The following is a 24,224-nucleotide window of genomic DNA, read 5'->3' as shown; positions in this document are numbered from 1 at the left end:
CATTCTAGCACTGACCCCACTATAACATAACTGACTGATTTCTGGTCTGTTCAGTTCAGTTGCTCAGTCGTGTCTGACTCTGCGACCCCATGCACTGCAGCACACCAGGCCTCCCTGTCCATCACCAACTCCCAGAGTTTACTCGAACTCATGTGCATTGAGTCGGTGATGCCATCCAACCATCTCATCCTCTGTCGTCCCCTTCTCCTCCCGCCTTCAATCTTTCTCAGCATCAGGGTCTTTTCAAATGAATCAGTTCTTCTGGCCTGTAACCTTTAAACTCAGGGAGGGCAGAAATCATGTGTGTCTTGTCTGTAGCAGTAAAGCCCAGTGCATTATTTGATACCTAATGCTGCTGCTGCTGCTAAGTCACTTCAGTCGTGTCCCATTCTGTGCGACCCCATAGACAGCAGCCCACCAGGCTCCCCCATCCCTGGGATTCTCCAGGCAAGAACACTGGAGTGGGTTGCCATCGCCTTTTCCTGATACATAATAGTTAAATTCAAAAAACATTTGCTTCATTTTATTGCTATGCATGAAAGAAAAATGTTAGTCACTCAGTTGCGCCTGACTCTTCATGATCCCATGGACTATAGCCTGCCAAGTTCCTCTGTCCATGGAATTCTCCAAGCAAGAATACTGGAGTGGGTAGCCATTCCCTTCTCCAAGGTATCTTCCCAACCCAGGGATCAAACCTGGGTCTGCTGCATTGCAGGTGGATTATTTACCATCTGAACCACAGGGAATGTCTTCAGGCAGATCACTTACCCTTTCTGAGCTTTGTATTCCTGATCCATCAAGCAGTAATAATAATACCTTATATTGTTTTTGTAAATAAATGATTCAGTTTAATAGGTATAAAACTTTTCTTTAGCTTTTTACTATAGAAAAAGTTCAAATACACACACGAACATACAACTGGAGACTTAGTTTCTTCTATAGGTATTTTGCAAGGAGTAGGGAGGGAGTTGGAAGGAATTATAGACTAAAAAATTTAAGAGACACCAAATGTAGTATGTGGATCTTTCTTATTTGGATCTTGATTAATACTGTGTTGGGGTGTATGTGGTAAGTAGAATAATGTCCCCACAAAGATGTCCATGTCCTAATATCCAGAACCTGCGAATATGTTGTATTTCATGTCACAGGGGAATTTGGGATGCTGATGGAATTACAGTTGTTCATTAGCTGAGCTTAAAATAAAATAATTATCCTGGTGGGCCCATTGTAATCACCAGGACCTTTAAAAGTGGAAGAGGGAAGCAAAGAGAGAATCTAGAGTGCTGTAGTGTAAGAAGGACTCAATCTGCTGGTTTTGAGATGGCGTGAGAGGGCCCTGAACCGTGGAATTTGGACAGCTCTAAAAGATGGAAAAAGCGAGGAAATGGATTTTCCCTAGGGCTTTTAGGAAGCAACAGCCCTGCCATCACCTTGAGTCTGGCCTGATATCCTTGGAGGAGAACTGTAAAACAGTGCACCTGTGCTGTGTGTAAGCCAGTCCACGTTTAGCCATATGTTGCAGCAGTGAGAGGAAGCTATAGAGGATAATCAGAAGCAAACTGGAAACTTAATTATTTGATGAGGTTAAGGAAATTTTTGTTTTATTTTAGATGTGATAATGGTATTATTGGGTAGATTTTTTAAAAGAGTACTCTAGAAGTGAGGTTGAAATATTATGAAATAAAGGATTGATCTTGAATTTGCTTCAAATAGTTCAGAGACAGCAGAGGAATGAATAGGATCTAGCTGAAACATGATTGCCTATCAGGTGATAAATTGTAAAGCTAGATTTTTTCCTCTTTACTACATTTTACAGGTTTTTCAAATAAATGAATTGTTTCCTTAGCATCCTCTAAAGGTGATCAATGTGGTTTTTTAAATTACAAAACCATTGTGATCGCGTGTAAATTTATTTGAAGTATTTCAGTCTTTGTAGTTATTATTAATGCTCAGAAGGTCTCATCTGCTTCAAGTCACTTGATACAACTCTAGTTCTTTGCTAGCATTTTAGCTTTCTGACAAAATATTCTAGACTTTCCATGTTGACTTTTTTTGTCCCAATCCTAGAAACAGTAGTTTCTCTAAGGAGTCTGTTTCCTTTCCATGGGAAGACAGTAATTTTGGTGCTGGAGTCATTCTTGAAACAAAGATTTGTTAAGCAAAATGCCAGCAACTGTTCTAGGTGCTAGAGATACAGCAGTGAATAAATTAGACAGCATCTCTGGCCTCAAGGTATGGAGAGAGAGGTAATAAAAAGCAATAAGAAGAATATAAATTCATTAGATGGGGATGATAAACTGGTTAAGGAGTATGGGAATGCTGGCTTGAAGGGAGAGTGTTGCTCCTTTATATAGGGTGATCAGAAAGAGCCACATTGGTAAAATGACCTCTGAGCAGAGGACGGGAAGGAAATGAGGGAGGAAGCCATGGAAACACCTGGGGAAAATATTTCCAGGCAGAGGGAATAGAAACTACAAAGGGCCTGACTCAGAAGCACACTGGCCATTTATAGAAATAGTTAGGAAGACAGGAGGTAGTAAGGAGAGCCAACCAGTCCATCCTAAAGGAGATCAGTCCTGGTGTTCATTGGAAGGACTGATGTTGAAGCTGAAACTCCAGTACTTTGGCCACCTGATGCAAAGAGCTGACTCATTTGAAAAGACCCTGGTGCTGGGAAAGATTGAAGATGGGAGGAGAAGGGGATGACAGAGGATGAGATGGTTGGATGGCATCACCAGCTCAATGGACATGAGTTTGGGTGAGCTCCAGGAGTTGGTGATGGACAGGGAGACCTGGTGTGCTGCATTCCATGGGGTTGCAAAGAGTCAGACACGAATGACCGACTGAACTGAACTGAAGGAACACAGTGTGCCCCGTGGCTAGTGAGCAAAGGAAGAGTGCCGGATCAGGCCAGAGAGGTAGCTGGAGTCAGAGTCGGTAGGACCTTTGGTTTCAGTTCTGAGTTAGAAATGAGTTGTTGGAGCAGAGGAGTAGCTTGAGATGAGCCAGTTTAGTTTTCCTTGGCTTCCATGTTTTGGGAAGGACAGAGCAAGAGCTCAGGCCATTGCTGCAATAAGCCAAACAAGAGATAATGACTGCTTGAACTGGGACATACTCTGGATGTGGTAAGAAGTTAGGTTATGTATTTCTCATATTGTTGTGGGCAGTTCATCTTTCAACACCAACTTGCTCTCCTATTGAATGATATGTTCAGCAGTTCGAAAGCACTATGTTTAGTAAGAGAAACCTACCTTGAAAGACAACAGCAACATCTGTTTGTTTGGGGGGATTTTGTCCCCCAGCCCCAGTTGACTTATGTTAAGTTTCCAAATAAAGTCTGACATAATGTAGTATTTTTTCACCTAATAGATGCCAGTAATAAGATTTTACTGGTAGTTGAATGATTTGACTTGAACCAGAGGAATTAACAGATGAATTTCATGTTTATTCAGGTACAGCCTGGCCAGGTATTTAATGTGTACATTATAATCTTCACTATTTGTTTTTAAGAATATTGGTTTAGAGCTAACAGCTTTTTTTGAACAGAGATAGAAAGCAAAAATGTCATGTAACCTACCTTATTACAGTTGGAAACATCTGGGTTTTCAGAGAGTTCACACATTGAACTACCTGGAGTTCTGAAGGTCTTAATCTGTGTTTTCTCTCCAGAAACTCTTTTTATATAAACAAGTGCCTTTTAGTGAGCTTAGGTATATTTGAACCACATAGTAAATAATTAGATACTTTCTAATTCCATATATATTACATAGTCTTTTTTAATATTATACAAATCCCCAGTTATATTCTTATGTGCCTCATTACTGAGGATTTACTTAGATCAACTTGAGAAATCACTTGGTTAGGACCTTACAATGGCTAGAAAAGAAAATGAAAACTCAGGATAAGAGTGCTTAAAACTTGTTTTAACTGATTTGCTAAATAATTCAAACTTGAATCATGTGCTTGGGGAAGAATGCAGTTAAGATCTTTCTAGAGTAAAGAGTTTTCACTTTATCTTTCCAAGTGATATATCACAGAGATTTCCCCAATAACAGGAGGTATGTTTTCTACTAAATTAATGAAGGCGGGAGGAGAAGGGGACGACAGAGGATGAGATGGTTGGATGGCATCACCGACTCAATGCACATGAGTTCGAGTAAACTCTGGGAGTTGGTGATGTGGTTCAATTTTTTAAAATTCTTTATCTCCAATTTATTATCTGTAGTCTAAAAGAGATGACTTCATTTCTTTGCAGTAAAGTAAGACTCACGATTAGTAAGTCAGTTTATTTGCTTTTTTAAAAAGTATTGCCCCTTGGACCTCTCAGATATATGCCTATGACAGATATTTTAAAAATGAGAAACTTAACATTTTGTGTGTTAGTTTTACTTTACTTGATTAATTTGACAATTTACATATTAAATACTGAGAAAGTATTCTAGTGTGCTGCTGGGTTTTCCAACTAATTTACATTAACTTATTTAATGTTAGTCTTTGTAATCTTAGGCTTGACTATCATAGTGCTGAAAATAAAGCTTAGAATGTATTTCATTCCAAATCTTTAGAAAACTCATAAGTAAGCACTCTAAAGTTAATAAAAGACATCTCATTAACACTGTTAGTTTGGAGAATAGCTACTGGCTTTAAATTTCTAGATGAGTTTTATGGTGCTGAAATATATTTGATACAAAAGAAAAAAATTAACTTTTAAACTTGATTCCATTGGGTAGAGATCAGCCACAAAACAAGCCTAATTTAATGGAAGTCATTCAAGATTAAGGTTAAAAAGGAAAGCTTGAGTCGAAAACTAACCTCCTTTTAATGTTCTCATTGTGACTCACTCATTATTCAGTTTAAGTCACTTACATTTTTGTGACTTAGATTTCTAGATTATGAAATGGAGCTAATTCGGAGCTCCCATTTAATACTTTTATTAGAACTTAAAAGAAAAATCTGGTTTTATTACAGATCAGTAGATTGAGATCTTTAAACTGCTATCCCTAAAGAGATGTATATTTTTTCCTGCATAAAATTGATTTTTATGGCAGGGTCAATAAATTTGAGATATTTTGGTCTCTGCACTCCTCATGGAAGACTGTTTTTGTCTGTGTGGCAGTGCAGTTTTCTACAGAATTTTAAAGGAAGCTGGACTCATTTGTGGTGCTTCCCCTTTTCCAAAACCTCACCTTCTCACACCTTCCTCTCCCCAATAAGCCAGATGAGCAGAGGCCAGGGGGTTGGTACTTGATGGCTCAAAAGTTGCCTACTTCTGTGCTGGAGTAGTGAGAAATTCAGTCTGAAGAATGAAACATCACTTTATTCATATGGGAAATAACTGTTTTTTGGAAATGTTTGGGGCTTGGTAATTAATAAGCTTGTGTAGCTTTGTGTGCGGGCCAGTGTACTAGCAAACGCAGCAAGAAAACAGAGGTGTGAGAATTTCTGTCTCATCCAAAGTGCCTAAAATAGAGCAGTAACAAAAAAGCAAGGCTTTCTTCCCAAGGAAGGTACAGCAGTGAGCTTAGAGCCTGTTTATATGCGTTTAAGACACAGTCACATGTTTCGTGTTCAAAAATGGCTCCTCATGGTAAATAACTTAGTTCCTCCATGTATCTTCTCCCTGAGGCATGGGCCAGATGGATTATGTCCCATTTTACAATGACCGATGGAAAATTACTACACTCTTTTATTGCTAAAAATGCCTCAGTGACTCCGTACTTTAGGGCTTATGCATAGATAATGTGATAAAATAAAGGCATATGGTAGATGAAAGGGTTTGACTCCCTTTGAGGTCTGATTTTGAGATTTTTCAATTGGTAACTTTCCCACTGTTTGAAATCCTGAACCTAATCCACATTTTAAAACTATCGCAATCCTGTTCTTTAAAAAGGCAAAATGAAAGTGATTTAGAACCTTCCCTTTTTTGTTTACTTGATTAAATATTAATTTTTTGCCTTCTGTTTTTAAGGCAGTTTTCTGGTAATGTTAGAAAGAAGTTGATAAAAAGTTCTCATTCACCGAGTTTATCATTGACATAGGAAGAAAAAGATATTATAGGATATTGATAAATAGCAAATATATTACATAGATGGGCGTGTTAAATATGTTAAGAGGGATGAGAGAACACTTCTGGCTGGGATGGTCAGGGAATAATGGGGAAGAAAACAGAATTTCTATGAGCCTTGCAGAATGGGAAAACCATGAATAGCTGTGGAGAAAGGGACATTTCACTGGCCATGGGTCAAAGAAGCAGGGCCCAGCCCAGCACATTCAGGGAAGGGACAATGAGCAGACAATTGCATAGTGTTTAAGAGCACAGATTCTGGAACCAGACCGCCTGCTTTAGGGTTGCCCTTTATTTGTTGTGTGATGTTAGGCTGGCTTCTTAACCTCTCTTTGCCTCAGCTAGAGTAAAAACATGGTACTGATCATGCCTACATCATAGGGCTGTTGTAAGGATTTGAGAATAGTGCCTTCAGGTAAGGATGGCACAAGTTAAATGTTAAATAAAGATAATTGAGTTTGTTGATAATATGGGTATTTGGCTGAGTGTAAAAGACAAGATTGTAAACAAGACTGGCATGAACTCATGGAGGGACTAGACTGTCAGTGGTATATGCAGCTTGCAGGGGAGAGTTATGAAAGCTTTGTAAGCCAGAAAATACGAGCGGAGTAGTGTATTTGGAAAAATAATCTAGCAGATTAGCTTGAAAAAGAGATGGCAGCAGACAGACTTGTTAGGAGATGTATAATTGTCCAGACTTCAGGAATTCAAGTGTTAGTCGCTCAGTCATGTCCAACTGTTTGTGACCCCATGGACTGTAGCCCACCAGGCTCCTCAATCCATGGGATTCTCCAGGCAAGAATACTGGAGTGGGTTGCCATGCTCTTCTCCAGGGGATCTTCCCAACCCAGGAATCAAACCCAGGTCTCCCACGTTATAGGTGCATTCTTTACCGTCTGGGCCAGCAGGGAAGCCCAGGACTCAAATGCCAAAGCATGGGTTTGCATTAATGAACAGACCTTGAACACATTTCCAGTGACCAGCTGTTAGGGTCTGGGAAATGACAGAAATAGAGGAGCCAGAGGACCATTCCTGAGTAATGGGAGAATTCAGACACCTCGGATTTCTCAGGATGAGCCTGTAATGTATCCTAGCAGATGAAACCCATGTTGTGTATTTTGAAGCCAATGACAAGAAGACGATTTGGCATTGAAAATGCTTATCTGCATTTCTCCGAGAGGAGCCGGGCCTGCATACAGAAATTGAAAGAGAGTTGTGTTGTATACGTTAGAGAACAGGAAGAAAGGATATTCTTTCCACAGTATGGATTACAGTATGGATATTGCAGTAACTTTTTCCCATTGCTGTAAGAGAAAGTGGAAGTTAGGAAACAAGGAAGAACGTCTACGGTATGGGTATTACAGTAATTTTCTTTCCTATTCTGTAAGAGAAAGTGTGAGTCTAAATCATGTTCCTAGTTCAGTTGAATCCCTTGAAACAGGGACACTAGTTGAGCTCCCAGCCTGTAAAATGCCATTTCACAGCTCAGGTGCCAGGCAGAGCACTGGAGATGTGCTAGCTGTTTATAAATGCCGACTTTCTGGATCATTACAAATAGGCTTTATTTTCATGAGAAAGAATTAGTCTTTCAGTTATCCTAATTAAGTTTGTCCAATTCTAACCACGCCTTTAATGTGAATCCCGTTGATATACACACATACATATATAACTGTACACACATACATACATACACCCTGTTATTTTGTATTATTTATATGCTTTCTTAAAAATTGTTCCTTTTAAACCATTAGAATTTATAAGCCTTGTCTCTTCTACCATGTTTTAATTGCCTGTGGGTGAAGAACAGGCCTTCTGTTGGTTTTAATCCTTTACAGTTGTTGCAGTTGTTCATTTATGTATTGATTCCAGTTTATTCATTCATTCATTCTGGACACTGTGTTAGTTGCTGGGGCAAGGAACAAAACCTAGTCCCTGCCCTCAGGGAGCATTTTCTGTAAAGTCATTCACAGAAAATCATGGGAACATGGAAAGAGACATGACTCTGGATTACGTGGAGGGGCAGTGGGGAGGTACAGTGGAGAGATTGTCCCTTCTTCTTACAGTGGGGAGAGGTAGCTGGGGAAGACTTTAGAGCAGTTGACTCCTGGGCTGCATTGTACCGAGTAGAGTTTGCTAGGTGAACAGGGGAAAGCAGAGATGAGAGTGAGGGCAGGCTGTGAATGGACAGATGCCTCACAGGGACAGTGAGGCAGTCTGGTATTCACTGTAGTAAAGAGAAAGGCAGAGGATGGTGACAAATGAGGCTGCAGGGAAAGTGGAGACCACTGGAGGACCTATATGTGGCGCTTAGAAGCTTGGACTACACTCGCTGATGGAAGAAGAGGAAGATCCTTGGAATGATTTATGCAGAGTTCTGATCAAGTAAGATTTCAGTCCTCAGTGGTGGCAGAAGGATAAGACATTTGGTGGTTAGTCCAGGTGGGAGGTCTTGAGGACATAAACCAGGACAGTATTTCAGGGATAGATATGAGGGGGAAAAATCAGGAACCAGGAATGAAGCTTCAGCAGAACCCATCATAACCACAGACGAGGGAGAGGAAAGCCCTAGGATGACTCTTTTGTATCTCCCTTATATGACCGGTGACCAATTTCACAGTATTCTTAGGCAATACAGGACAGGAGAGAATATAGGGAGTTCACTGGCATCTGTAATGTACCTCTGATACATTTTGAGTTAAATATGATTAATGGTTAGCAGAGACATCTGGATGACTAGAAACACTTCACCATCCGTATTCGATATTAACCATATCTCCTCTGGAAAGCATTCTCTCCCGTCATCTATCATAACTCTTTCACTGGATTACAGTCGTTGAATTTTTCTATTTAACTCTGTAGTTTCAGTCCAGCATTTGATCCATAATCTTTCCATAAAGTGTGAGTGAATGAGTGAAGAAATGAGTGGATGGATTACTTTTTAGAGTGAAGTGCTTTATTGAGGAGGGGAGGGGCTTCCCAGGTGGCGCTAGTGGTAAAGAATCCGCCTGCCAGTGCAGGAGACCAAAGAGATGTGGGTTTGATCCCTGGGTCGGGAAGATCCCCTGGAGGAGGAACTGGCAACTCACTCCAGTACTCTTGCTTGAAAAGTTCCATGGACAGAGGAGCCTGGCAGGCTCCAGTGCATGGGGTCACTGAGTCCGACATGACTGAGCATGCGTGCATGCATTTGATTATTAGGAAAAGCTTATATTTGGTTTATTCTCATTCTGATTCCCTTGTTTTAACTCCTAGCACCTTCCACTGGAAGAGTCGTAAGCAGTGGGCCATCCACAGGAGCTGTGGCACCAGCTAACTCAGCCAGAGGGCAGCCTCAGCCCAGTGACGAGGACACTTTGGTGCAAAGGGCCGAGCATATTCCCGCAGGGAAACGAACTCCGATGTGCGCCCACTGCAACCAGGTTATCAGGTTGGTCATTTGATTTAAAGTTTTTATTGAGAAGGCTTAGTCCCAATGTTGATTTTTTTTTTAATATTTTGAAAGATTAGAAATTTTATTAATGAGAATATTTATTTCTATGTAATAGTTATTGTGGAGGTAGATACATTAGACATATTTGTTAGACCCTATTTTAATAAAAAGTAATTCTGGGCTCTGTGAAAATATGACTAAAAATACCAATTTAGTCAGTTATTCATTCCTATCAGAACTAAGAAAAATAATGATTAATGTGGCATTTCAGAGAATAATGAAATATTAAGAATCAAAGGGACCCCATAGAACTTCATTATTTCACAAATTAGAAAAGTGAGGACTCTCATTTAGATGAAAAGTAACTAATGATGTAAAATAAAGAATTTTGAGCCCTAGAGAAAAGATTGCATTTTCACACTAAGCCTTGAAAGATATAATTACCTTCGGATCTATTCATAAATGTTTTGCTTTTTGTATTAGGTCATAACATGCTTCTTTAAAATATTTTTGATCCAAATGTATTTTATTGTTTCTTGAATTCCAAAAAGCAGAAAAGGCTAAGCTCTTAAGTGAATGTACTACACTAGCACTTATTAAACCTCAGCGTTTCTGAACAAGTAACTTTTAAAATGTTATGAGGTTTAGGTGTGAATGTTAATACAGGGATCCCACCAGAGGACCTTGCTGCCTCTATGAGTTGCTTGCTGGCTGTAACAGATGATTACTTGAAATGTCTGCTCAAGCTCCCTCCTCGTTTTTAGTTTACCCTGTTTTGTAGTAGTTGAAACAACAATGTCTCTAAAGTTGAATGAGGTTAAGACTTACTTGCATTTTCCCCTCTTTTCTTACATAGTTATTGCTTAGGGTAATGTTTCTAGTTACTACTAAAAATGGAGCTCAGGGAGTCTCAATATCTTATTTAAGAACCAAATATAAATACCCTTCCCCTTAACCCACTATTAAATAATAAATGTGTCAGGAACACAACACAGAGTACGTGATTTTTTTTTAAAGTAGCTTTTGCCTCTTAAAGGTAGTCCACGTTCATTGTAACATTTCCAAACTATAGGAAAACAGAAAGCAAAAATAAAAATTCATATATAATTACACCTCCCAGGATACCCACTATTAGTATTTTAGTTCACAGTTTAAAACACACTTACAAATACACAAGGACAGATACTGTTTTCTAGAAATGGAAGCATAACGTGCTATTTTATAAGCTGTTATTTTTCAATTAGTTTGTATTTTCCACAGTGAGTACCTGTTGTATGAGAATTAACCAGCAGCCGTGGCAGGAGTAATAATGGTTGTGGTGAGAAGGAGGAAATCTGTAGCGGTTTTTGAAGTCTAGTGTAATATCTGACACACTAAAGGCATTTGGTGAATGTCTAACCTGAACAGATCATACATGACTCTAGACCCACTCATCATTTGGTCATAGTATCTTTATGGTTACAGTCTTTTTTTTTTTTTAAGTACCACTATCAATGGGTCTTACAGAAATACTTAAACTAGTACAGAATCTAGTGTGCTACTGCTTTTTCTCAATAAATAAATCAGTATTTCAAATTATTAACTCTATGTAACGTTACATTTTTAGAGTTAATGTTAATAAAAATAAGTTTTTACTTATAACATTGTTTCTATAAGTTATGACACTTTGCAGTGTCAGTATCGCTTACCAAACCTAGGAGGCATCAGATCAAGTGACGTTCTCTTGGACACCTGTTTTAGAAACAGGCTGCAGTTGCAGGCTTGACACTCTCAGTATAGAATATTGTAACCTGGCAGTTTAAGATTATTTGTAATTTAAATTTGTTTTATTTGTTTTCTGCAGTGTCATTTATATTATGTTTTTTATAATTTATATTTTTTATATTTATTTTCTAAATGTTTCAAATTTTCAAAAACATTTTTAAATAAATGCAAACTAAGGCAAATTTTATGTTTTATTGTTTTCTTAGAAAAAATTTTGGACGGTTTCAGAAACTTTGATCTCTGATATTAATACTGAGCTGATTATCTCTTATTGAACATGTTTTTAGCTTAAAACTCCATAGATCATCTTCATCTAATGTTAATATTTTTGGTTTATTTGAATCTGGGAAAGATTATGAATGTTTTTACTAAATTGTAACAATCTATCTAATAATTATTATTTCATGGCAAATAATGGGGAAACAGTGGAAATAGTGTCAGACTTTATTTTGGGGGGCTCCAGAATCACTGCAGATGGTGATGGCAGCCATGAAATTAAAAGACGCGCTTACTCCTTGGAAGGAAAGTTATGACCAACCTAGACAGTGTATTAAAAAGCAGAGACATTGCTTTGTCAACAAAGGTCCATCTAGTCAAGGCTATGGTTTTTCCAGTAGTCATGTATGGATGTGAGAGTTGGACTGTGAAGAAAGCTGAGCACTGAAGAATTGATGCTTTTGAACTGTGGTGTTGGAGAAGACTCTTGAGAGTCCCTTGGACTGCAAGGAGATCCAACCAGTCCATCCTAAAGGAGGGATCAGTCCTGGGTGTTCATTGGAAGGACTGATATTGAAGCTGAAACTCCATTACTTTGGCCACCTCATGGGAAGAGTTGACTCATTTGAAAAGGCCCTGATGCTGGGAAAGATTGAGGGCATGAGAAGAAGGGGACCACAGAGGATGAGATGGTTGGATGGCATCACCAACTCAACGGACATGGGTTCGGGTGGACTCTGGCAATTGGTGATGGACAGGGAGGCCTGGCGTGCTGCGGTTCATGCAGTTGCAAAGAGTTGGGCACAACTGAGTGACTGAACTGAACTGAGGCAAAACTTTGATTAGCTAGTTGCTTTTTACGGATGGATAGATTGTTACATTTTGGGAAATTCTACTGAAGATCTGATTAAGTTTGCTCTAGAACGTTTCCAATCCATTTATGATAGAAGTACCATTTTTTGATTCATACAGGTGAACAGATTAACTATTTGGAATGTTGATATAATAGAACAGAAAATCAGAATACTAGTACAGCCAAAGCCGTATTTAATTTCTCTGATAGAATAGGCTTATGAAAATACTAGCTTATTTTTGGAGTGTTATATCTAGTGACATTAAAAATCCACTTGTGTTATATGGAGTTAAACGGACCATTCGCATTTAGCTGCTCAGCATTTTGATGAAAGAAATAAGGGATTCATGGTGCTTGAATTTGTCCTTGATATGGAATGCTTTAAAAACAAAAAAAAAAGAGCCACGATGCTATTGTCCCATCTTTGCTTACAGTCCAGCACCAGAAAATCACATTGAGACAACTCATTGTTTCTTCTGGTGGCAGAGAAAACTTTAACAGTATTGATTTGTTTCTTACTTGTTTTCAAACTTTTCTCATAAGGAGGGCCATCTCAGTTACCCTGGAGAGAAGCCAGCAGAGTTTTTGCCTTAGCATCCATTTCTATCTCTGAGAACTCCATTATTAATAGGTTTTATTTATCTTCCCTTCTGGTTAAGATTTTACTTGAAGATAAAAGACTTCTTGACTTAATGTGTTAGTCCCTCAATTTACGGAAACAGCAAAGACATAGATCTTATGAGCAAGGCGTAGACCAAGATTTCAGACCTATTATAGGGGAAAAATGGGAAGAAGAAAATGTTCAGCATTTATGTAATATAATAATATGGTGCCGTTATCATCCTGTTTTTGGATCATAATTGTTTTATGTATTCTTGAGTGCATGCTTGGTCGTTCAGTTGTATGCGACCCTTTGGACTGTAGCCTGCCAGGCTCCGCTGTCCATGGAAATTTCCAGGCAAGAATACTGGAGCAGGTTGCCATTTCCTGCTCCAGGGAATCTCAACCCAGGGATTAAACCCACGCCTTCTGCATCTCCTGCATTAGTAGGCGGATTCTTTACTACTCAGCCACCCAGGAAGCCCTTAATGTATTCTTAGCATCTGCCAAATACTGTATTATCATTTTACTTGAATTCTTATTAAATTCTCATAACCTTATAAGGCAGTTACTATAATTGCCTCAGTTTCACAGATGAGAAAACCAAGGCACAGAAAGCTTACATATTTACTGAAGTTACATAGATAGTAAATGGTAAAACCTGCATTTGAGCCCAGATCTGTGTAACTTTATATTCGTGCTTTTAACTTAGGAAAATGTTATAGTATTATATTATGATAACTAAGAACTATACAACTTAAATGAAGGTCTTTAAAATACATACCAAGATATATTAATGTGTTTCCATTTCAGTTCAGTCACTCAGTTGTGTCTGACTCTCTGCGACCTCATGAACTGCAGCAGACCAGGCCTCCCTGTCCATCACCAACTCCCAGAGTTTACCCAGACTCATGTCTATTGAGTCAGTGATGCCATCCAACCATCTCATCCTCTGTCATCCCCTTTCTCCTCCCACTCTCAATCTTTCCTAACATCAGGGTCTTTTCCAAAGAGTCAGCTCTTCTCATCAGGTGGCCAAAGTATTGGAGTTTCAACTTCAACATCAGTCCTTCCAGTGAACACCCAGGACTGATCTCTTTTAGGATGGACTGGTTGGATCTCCTTGCAGTCCAAGAAACTCTCAAGAGTCTTCTCCAACACCACAGTTCAAAAGCATCAATTCTTTGGCACTCAGCTTTCTTTATAGTCCAACTCTCACATCCATACATGACTGCTGAAAAACTATAGCCTTGACTAGACAGACTTTTGTTGACAAAGTAATGTCTCTGCTTTTGAATATGCTGTCTAGGTTGGTCATAACTTTCCTTCCAAGGAGTAAGCATTTTTGAATTTCATGGCTGCAATCACCATCTGCAGTGATTTTGGAGCCCCAAAAAATTGTTGGCCACTATTTCCACTGTTCCCCCATCTATTTCCCATGAAGTGATGGGACCAGATGCCATGAGCTTAGCTTTCTGAATGTTGAGCTTTAAGCCAACTTTTTCACTCTCCTTTTTCACTTTCATCAAGAGGCTCTTTAGTTCTTCCTCGCTTTCTGCCATAACGGTGGTGTCATCTGCATATCTGAGGTTATTGATATTTCTCCCAGCAATCTTGATTCCAGCTTGCGCTTCCTCCAGCCCAGCATTTCTCATGATGTACTCTGCATATAAGTTAAATAAGGAAAGTAACAATATACAGCCTTGATGTACTCCTTTTCCTATTTGGAACCCGTCTGTCATTCCATGTCCAGTTCTAACTGTTGCTTCCTGACCTGCATACAGGTTTCTCAAGAGGCAGGTCAGGTGGTCTGGTATTCCCATCTCTTTCAGAATTTTCCACAGTTTATTGTGATCCACACAGTCAAAGGCTTTGGCATAGTCAATAAAGCAGAAATAGATGTTTTTCTGGAACTCTCTTGCTTTTTCCATGATCCAGTAGATGTTGGCAATTTGATCTCTGGTTCCTCTGCCTTTTCTAAAACCAGCTTGAACATCTGGAAGTTCATGGTTCACATATTGTAATATGTATAAATTGTGTGACTACATATACATGTAACCCCATATATACTACTGTATAAATCAGGAAAAAAGAAACAACTTAAGCAGACCTGCCATATCTTAAGAGTGTGGCAGTGTACTCTTCTTTATAATGTTAGAGTGGGTGAGTGAGAAAGAAGTGAGTAAATAACAGATTGAACAGTTACGAGTTCTTATGTCCCCTCCAAATGACTTTGTACCATGAACATACATTCTTAGACTCATAGAGATGATCCAGGGAGTGAGGGGTTTACTTTTCCAGTTTCTCATCTAATGTGGAAATATTGTCATTCTATAAGCAGTGCTCACTGAGTATTTTATGGGCCACTTCCTGTAGATACCAGTGATACAGAAATCAAAGACATACTCCATTTCTTTAAGGAGGTTGCTCTTATAAACTGAGTTGAGTCCCTTCCCAAATTTATATGTTGAAACCCTAACCCCCAGTATTTCAGACTGTATTTGGAGATAGGGCCTTTAAGAGGTAAGATGAGGTCATTAGAATGGATACTAAGCCAGTATCACTGGTGTTCTTAGTAAGAAGAGGTCAGGACACAGACACACACAGAAAGAAGACCAGATGAAGATGGGCACCTAGAGGCCAAAGAGAGAAGCCTTAGAAGAAATTAGCCCTGCCAGCGCCCTAAGTTTAGACTTCTAGCTTCCAGAATCGAGCAAATAATGCCTGCTGTTTAAGCCACCCTATCTGTGGTGCTTTCTTAAGGCAGTTCTAGCAAATGAATACAGTTATACTAGACAAGCAGAACAACAGCTGTATGAGTGTGGTAAGGCTTAACAGATATACATCCAGAGCCTGTTGGTGCAAAGAGTAGAGATGGGGATTATCTAGCTTTAACAGCCAGTTACTTTTATTTGAAAGAAATTGCCAGCAATAAAGTTCAGTAGTCTACTTATAAAGCAGTACTTGTATACAAGAAATATACGTTGAAAGCTTACAAAGTGTTAGCTAATGGTAAGGTGGGCTTCCCTAGTGGCTCAGGAATAATCAACTACCAGTGCAGGAGATGTGGGTTCAGTCCCTGGGTCGGGAAGATCCCCTGGAGAAGGAAATGGCAACCCACTCCAGTATTCTTGCCTGGAGAATTCCATGGACAGAGGAGACCAGTGGGCTACAGTCCATGAGGTCGCAAAAGTTGGACACGACTGAGCAATTGAGCACATGCGTTACGTATGAGAGTTGTTAAGAGAATAAATCCTGAGTTCTCATCACAAGAAATAATTTTTCCCCTATTTCTTTAATTCTGTATCTATATGAGATGGTACCTGTTGTGGTAAACAAAAAAAGAAGCATTTGTATTCAACCCATATCCCTACTAGCTTGTACCTGTTGAAATTTACAGTTTCTTTCATCTTTCTGACTAAGCTGTTCTTTTTCTCTGAATTCTTACCTACCTTTGCTTTCTTTTTTTGGCATAAGTATCACACCAAGAAGATGAACACACCGCAGCTCTTCTCTCTCAGCCAGTCAGTGCTCCAGCTCAGTCCCCTCCCTTCCCTTGTCAGTCAGCAGGCATTCAGTGAGGCTCACGGTTGCAGAGGACTCTGGGAGGGAACCGAATCCTTCATTCCACTGTGCAGTTAGCTAAGCCTTTCGTTCCAGTTCCCAGATGGAAACCCAATCCTACCTAGGACAAGAAGAACGTATTCAGTGTTAATCCTGTGTTAATGAATTTGTTAAATTAGTCTCTGCTGACACAGAGACGAGCGGACTTTGTCATATGTAAGAAATTTTATTATTTATACATAACTTCAAGGGCACTGACAGGGAAGATGCTCTTTCAGCTTAGCCAAGGAGAATCTGTAGGAGCCTGTCCATATTAGAATGGAGGTGTGGCAGGAGCGGGGTCACTGTCAACTCACTTTTTAAAGGTGCAGAAGGATTTTCTCTAGTGTCGTTAAGATCATTCACTGTTAAGATTTGATAAAGAAACTTAAGTAAATACCTTAAGATGACCCTTTTGATGCACTGTTTATTTATAGTGGACACTATCTCAGAAGGCTTTCAAAAAGACTCTTTAAGAATAGCTGCAATGTAAGAAAACCTTCTAAAACATATAAAAGGAAGCAAAAGAAGAATGAAAATCATGGATGGGGCTTTTAAAAATGAAGAGTGGAAAGAAGTTTGTCATTGAGTCTGGACAGTAATGACATGCGTACACCCTTGCCTATGGTTAGGATTTGGCTATGAGCCTGCTGTGCTAAGTCGCTTCAGTCCTGTCTGACTCTTTGTGACCCTGTGGACTGTAGCCCACCAGGCTGCTCTATCCATGGGATTCTCCAGGCATGAATACTGGAAAGAGTTGCTCTGCCCTCCTCCAGGGGATCTTCCCGACCCAGGGATCAAACCCGTATCTCTTAACGTCTCCTTGTATGATCTAACAAACAGCACTTTCCACAGCTGCTTCCAGGAAGAGTGGGAGTGGACTTTGTGGGGCTGTCTCCTCTCCCAAGTGTCAGTGAAGACTGAAGGTGTCACGCCCCGCGCCCATCATTACAGAACCGTCCTGTGCAGTGGGCCAGGCCCAGTCTGCTCAAATTCACAGAATGGAGTTGTATGCTGGTCTGAAGTGATCTCAATACATATCTTGGAAAGTCTAGGAAATAGTTGTATGTTCCTCAATTGGCTGTTCTCAAATGTCTTTTTTTACCCCCTCAGGTGAAGTTTGTTAAATATTTGGTAGCACTGATAGGCTTGTTTCAAGAGGAAAACTTTCTTCCAAGTGCATACTAATATTTACACTTCAACAGAATGTGGAAATCGAGGTTCAACTGACTTGTTTTGCGAACTGAGAAATCAGATAAAGATACAATAAGGATACTGGCCTCAAGGGGCCATCCACCCTTCTGGATGAGCTGAAGATGTGCCCTGATACATACTACCTAGTAAATAGGTTTGAATCTGCTTTAAGGTCTAGACAAATGGTAGCATAAAACCTTGAAGTTCCACCATCCTCTGCTTCTGTGTTATGGTCATAGTCAATTTAGCATGGCAGATTTTTCAGACAAACATAATAAGATACCCACCTGGGGAAAAGTGCAGTGCACTCCTAAAACTTGGTCGCTTTGTGCCTGTCCTTTGAGCTTTTGACTCCTTGGCTTATCTTTGAAGGTAAACTACTTGCCAGATATATATTGAGAAAATGAATGAAGTGTTAAGTAGAACTGTTTATAAACCAGTTGAAAATAGAGGGAAAACCTACCAAAAGTGCCATATTCTGTTACATAGTAAGTGATCTATAGATCTTTTATTTTCTGGTGAGAATTAATTAACAAAAGGCAATCCCTACTAGTGGTAACAAAAATGATACCCTAAAGTTTAAAAATAATAACAATACTAAACTACTTTTCTCAAGTGTTGAAAGTTGCTTATGCAAAATGGCATCATAATAGCAATAAGAAACAAGGCTCAGACGGTAAAGTGTCTGCCTGCAACGCGGGAGACCTGGGTTCAATCCCTGGGTCGGGAAGATCTCCTGGAGAAGGAAATGGCAACCCACTCCAGTACTCTTGCCTGGAAAATTCCATGGACTGAGGAGCCTAGTAGGCTGCAGTCCATGGGGTTGCAAAGAGTTGGGGTCACAAAGAGTTAGGGTCACAGAGAGTCAGGGTCACAGAGAGTTGGACACGACTGAGCAACTTCACTTCACTAGCAAGAAGTAGGGTAAAAAATGGGGCTTCCCTGGTGGCTTGGATGGTAAAGAATCCACCTGCAATGCAGGAGACCCATGTTTGATCTCTGAGTCAGGAAGATCCCCTGGAGAAGGGAATGGCAATGTACTCCCAGTATTCTTGCCTGAAGAATCCCATGACAGTGGGCTGGTCAGCTATAATCCATGAGGTCACAAAGAGTCCGACACAATTGAGCGACTGAGCACACACACACGGTAAAAATTACTTTGTTACACCCCACAGAACACATTTTAATCATTCATCAAAAGCCTTTCAACTTGCTTGATTCTCAGAGAATTAGGTGCTAGTTCTGAGAAAACAATATATTTGCAAAGAATTTCCCAGCAGGAGATAGTTACTGAATACAAAGGTTATTGTCAAAGGCTAAAAAATGTTTTAACTTTGTGATGCTCATTGCTGTGACTTTTCCCATTAATTGTCTGCCTAAAGGTCGAATATCCAATGCTTACTAAGAATTAGTTACCCTGTGGTCACTCAGTGATGATAATTGATGGTAATGTAATCAGAGGCAGAATATCAGTTGACTAGAGCCATGTAATAGAAATCAGGAAGTTCAGCCTCTGGCCTTCATTCAGTCAATGATTTTATGATATATGTCATATCTTTGAACATTCTGTATCTCAGCTTCTCCATCTGTTAAACTGAGTTCGTAATAACTGTCCTGGTCTGTCTCACAGGAATGTTGCATGGACAAATTAGATAAGTGTAAAAGTGCCTTGGAGGTAAAGCCTCTCTATGAGTAAAGATTAGTGTGATGTAGCTACTGAAAAGTGTGTTGCTGAACCTAGAATAGTTAATCTCCGCAGGCTTCATGACTAGATAAAGCTTCATAATGGATTCCTGTCAGGCGAACGAAACCCATCTTATCAGTTCATGGCTGTATAGTATTTAATGGAAAAGAAATCTCTTTACAAACATTTTCTTACCTTGATACAAATGTGCATTAAAAATCGGTCATGTTTGAATTAAATAAAACCTTTCTAAGTAGCTTTAAGTCACTTCTAATATCCAGTTTATAATTTCCGTATTCTTTTTGGAGGGTGAAGATTTGATATGTTTAATAAAGTTGTGAAAAAATAAGTATATGAAACAATGTATGGGGAAGAGAAATTGACTAGAATTTTTTTTTTCCCCAGTAATAAATGTTACTGTTTTTAAGACTCTGACATTACCAAATTGAGATTTTAAAAATTTTATTTTATAGAAATCTCAAGCTCTCATTTCTGCCTAACCCATATATGTTTCCCGGGTTACTTCTTTTTCTGTCACAGTTAATATTCTCATTATCAGTTGTTATCATGACACACTCAGTCATTGCAGCTCAGAAGACCTAATTACCAGATCCCTTGAAGACAGAAAACCAGGGCCTTTCTTGAAGGAGTTCCTAAAGTGCTTATTCCTCTCGCCGGTCCTTTTCACTTCAGTGCACAGAGAGTCCTGTGTAAATTGCCAGCACCCATGTGTTAAGTCCTTGAGAAGGAGAATTGAGCAAGTATTTAATTGTTTGGACATTGCAAAGAAGAGTTCCTATTCAAGCTAACTAGAAACTTTTATTCCAGAGCCAACTTGATCTCTTTTCTTTTGGCAGGGGACCATTCCTAGTGGCATTGGGGAAATCTTGGCACCCAGAAGAATTTAACTGTGCTCACTGCAAAAATACGATGGCCTACATTGGATTTGTAGAGGAACAGGGAGCCCTGTATTGTGAGCTCTGCTATGAGAAATTCTTTGCTCCTGAATGTGGTCGATGCCAAAGGAAGATCCTTGGAGTGAGTATTGGAAACTTTTTCACTCTGAGTGAGTTTTAAAGCAGAACAATTTTTTGGTATGAAACCCTTCCATCATTTTTACTTTTTATTTTCTTCTTGCTGATCTCCTCTCTGCTTTCATCACTATTTATTTTTGTAAAGCAAAACTAAATAGACCTCTGTAGAAGTATATTGGACTCATGGGGTTAAGTTGTCTTTGGTTTTGTCTTACTGAGTGCTGGGTTGTCTGGTAAAAGTCTAGCCACTGTGGGGAAAAAATAATTTACTGTGGGTGTGCTGCCTCAACAGGACCCTGTTTGCTCAGGAATGAAGAGGTCACACAGGACCACACACATCTGAGTTCTCAGAACTGACACCTTCACTGTTTTAAATTAAATTCCATCGCTTTTATAAGAGCAGCATTTCCCATTTGTCAGGGTTCAAGCACGGGACACAGATTTCATGAAATATATAAAACATGAGGCTTATAAGTGATACATTTTTCTTGAATTCATATAATGTTTAAAAATATAACCTCGGGTTTATGAGGGTATACATGTGATAGAAAAATAATCAAACCACACCTTTTTTTTTTTTTTTTTTTACAAAAAGGTAGTAATTTAGGATTCAGATACATAGTAAATAATGGTGAATGAATGAATTTTCTATTCTGGAATACCCAATTTGCAATTGTGAAGTAAGGGTAAGGGATTTCCTATGGGTGACCAGCAGTTGAAATTTTACTTTAGAAGTAGCCAAGGTGACTGGACTCATACGAAACACCTACATACAACTCATACAAAATTTGGAAATTACATTGCTGAGTTCTAATATTCCCAATATGACAGTATAATAATGAAGCTCTAATTTATTCCCATTGAGAGAAAAGAGTATGAAACAGTGATAGATTTTATTTTCTTGGTTTTGAAAATCACTGTGGATAGTGACTGTAGCCATGAAATTGAAAGATGCTTGCTGCTTGGAAATAAAAGCTATGACAAACATAGGCAGCATATTAAAAAGCAGAAAAAAACACTTTGCTGACAAAGGTCCCTATAGCCAAAGCTATGGCAATTATGTACAGATGAGAGAGTTGGACCACAGAGAATTCTGAGTGCCAAAGAATTGATGCTTTTGAATTGTGGTGCTAGAAAGACTCTTCAGAGTCCCTTGGCCAGCAAGGAGATCAAACCAGTTAAAGGAAATCAACCCTGAATATTCATTGGAAGGACTGATGCTGAAGCTGAAACTCCAGTATTTGGCCACCTAACGTGAAGAATCGACTCATTGGAAAAGACCCTGATGCTGGGAAAGGGTGAGGGCAGGAGGAGAAGAGGACAGCAGAGGATGAGATGGTTGGATGGCATCACTGACTCAACAGACATGAGTTTGAGCAAACTCCGGGAGATAGTGAAGGATAGGGAAGCCTGGTGTGCTATAGTTTGTGGTGTTGCAAAGAGTCGGACACAACTTAGTGAATGGACAACAGCAACAAATTTTAGAATACATCTTTAAATGAGTCTAAAACTTTCAAGACACTTTAAAATTATAAATATACTATGTGAAATATTTCTGTATTATTAATTTGTACAATATGTAGAGAGGAAAACAGGAGGATAATTCAGGCTATACCTTTTTAAATGAAAATAAGTAGACTCCATTAGTACAGTTTTATTATATAAAAGTGTCCTATGGATTCTAGAATGATTAATAAAACAAAATCAAGTAAGAGTTTTAGCACCAAATGAGGTTCTAAGAAATGAAATCTTCAGCTCGTTGCTTTAAACATACACCAGAACTTTACTAAAGGGACAAGTTTTCTGGATTGTGTTTTAGTTGTTTGATAATCTTACGTTATGGTCTGCCTCTTGAGAAACCTATATGTAGGTCAGGAAGCAACAGTTAGAACTGGACATGGAACAACAGACTGGTTCCAAATAGGAAAAGGAGTACGTCAAGGCTGTATATCGTCACCCTGCTTATTTAACTTATATGAAGAGTACATCATGAGAAACGCTGGGTTGGAGGAAGCACAAGCTGGAATCAAGATTGCTGGGAGAGGTATCAATAACCTCAGATATGCAGATGACACCACCGTATGGCAGAAAGTGAAGAGGAGCTAAAGAGCCTCTTGATGAAAGTGAAAGAGGAGAGTGAAAAAGTTGGCTTAAAGCTCAACATTCAGAAAACGAAGATCACGGCATCTGGTCCCATCACTTCATGGCAAATAGGTGGGGAAACAGTGGAAACAGTGGCTGACTTTATTTTTCTGGGCTCCAAAATCACTGCAAATGGTGATTGCAGCCATGAAATTAAAAGACGCTTACTCCTTGGAAGGAAAGTTATGACCAACCTAGACAGCATATTCAAAAGCAGAGACATTACTTTGTCAACAAAGGTCTGTCTAGTCAAGGCTATAGTTTTTCCAGTAGTCATGTATGGATGTGAGAGTTGGACTATAAAGAAAGCTGAGTGCCGAAGAATTGATGCTTTTGAACTGTGGTGTTGGAGAAGATTCTTGAGTCCCTTGGACTGCAAGGAGGTGAAACTAGTCAATGTGAAAGGAAATCAGTCCTGAATATCCATTGGAAGGACTGATGCTGAACCTAAAACTCCAATACTTTGGCCACCTGATGCGAAAAACTGACTCCTTACAGAAGACCCTGATGCTGGGAAAGATTGAAGGCAGGAGAAAAAGGGGATGACAGGGGATGAGATGGTTGTATGGCATCACTGACTTGATGGACATGAGTTTGAGTAAGTTCCAGGAGTTGGTGATGGACAGGGAAGCCTGGCATGCTGAAGTCCGTGGGGTTGCAAAGAGTTGGACACAACTGAGGGACTGAACTGAACTGAACCTGTTGAAGATGGGATAGTAATCTGTCTCAGGATATAAAATTGAGTAGATACTAGAAGCCTTGGTTATTATTTGGTTGAATGTTTCACTTGTTGTCCATGCTCGTAGTGATCTCTTTGGGTCTAGATAACTGTTGCTTTTTCCCATTGTTCTTCAGTAGTGAACTGGGGCATTTTCTATGGCTAATGACTTCACGGTATCATTTTATTTTGACAGTTTTTTATTAGAAAATGTTTCACTCCACAGCAATTAAAAAATACAAAAATGTAAAGAATAAAATTTAAATGACCTATATATTTATCAGTCCCAGATAGATCCTCTTAACCTGTAGGATGTGTTTTCTTCCAGTTTGCTCCTGATAAGTAATTCATTTACAGAACTGTAACCATACTACTTATAGCTTCCCATTTTTGTGATAATGATTATGGAAAGAGTAAGTTCCTGTATTACTAACTACTCTTCAAAAATGATTTCTAATAGCTCCATCTCTTTCTCTCAATTCAGAGAAATGATTCTTTGCAAAGCAAAATTCTCAAACTTTCTTTTACTAATTAAAATCTGGTCCAAGTCTTTGACATTTGGTATTTATAACCATAGGACTGTTGTTGACTAGAATCCATGTTCTATGGTTCAAATTTTAGACACTCATTTGAATATGTGCTTAGTATAGGCATAGCTGATTTTCAAGATCATAAACGTGTTAAACATGATTGGATTACATTGATTAAGTTGTTGCTTCCAACAGGGGACAATGTATAGGTTTGTTTTAGTTTTTAAATGTTTTTCCCTTCCTTCATGACATTTTCAAGATAATATTGTGAAACCATTACAAGTTAACATTTCCTGACACCCTTTGAGGGAAAGCAGTAGTATAGCAAACGCTTATGAAAGACTTACTTTTATTCACCACATTTATATGTTTAAATAACACTAATCATTCTT

The 24,224-nt window shown here is 39.1% G+C and overlaps 1 protein-coding gene across 1 annotated transcript in view; it reads left to right on the top strand.

Moving 5' to 3' along the window:
- PDLIM5 (PDZ and LIM domain 5) overlaps positions 1-24,224 on the top strand; it is a 239,437-nt gene that overhangs the window by 194,744 nt on the left and 20,469 nt on the right. The window contains exons 14-15 of the mRNA XM_052641597.1: positions 9,317-9,491; positions 20,266-20,446. Of these exons, the coding sequence (XP_052497557.1) occupies positions 9,317-9,491; positions 20,266-20,446 (356 nt within the window). The remainder of the gene's footprint in view (positions 1-9,316; positions 9,492-20,265; positions 20,447-24,224) is intronic.

Source organism: Budorcas taxicolor, chromosome 6 (genome assembly GCF_023091745.1).
Source record: "Budorcas taxicolor isolate Tak-1 chromosome 6, Takin1.1, whole genome shotgun sequence".
Lineage (NCBI taxonomy): Eukaryota > Metazoa > Chordata > Mammalia > Artiodactyla > Bovidae > Budorcas > Budorcas taxicolor.
The sequence above is the reverse complement of the archived record's forward strand: the minus strand, read 5'-3'. Positions and strand labels throughout refer to the sequence as shown.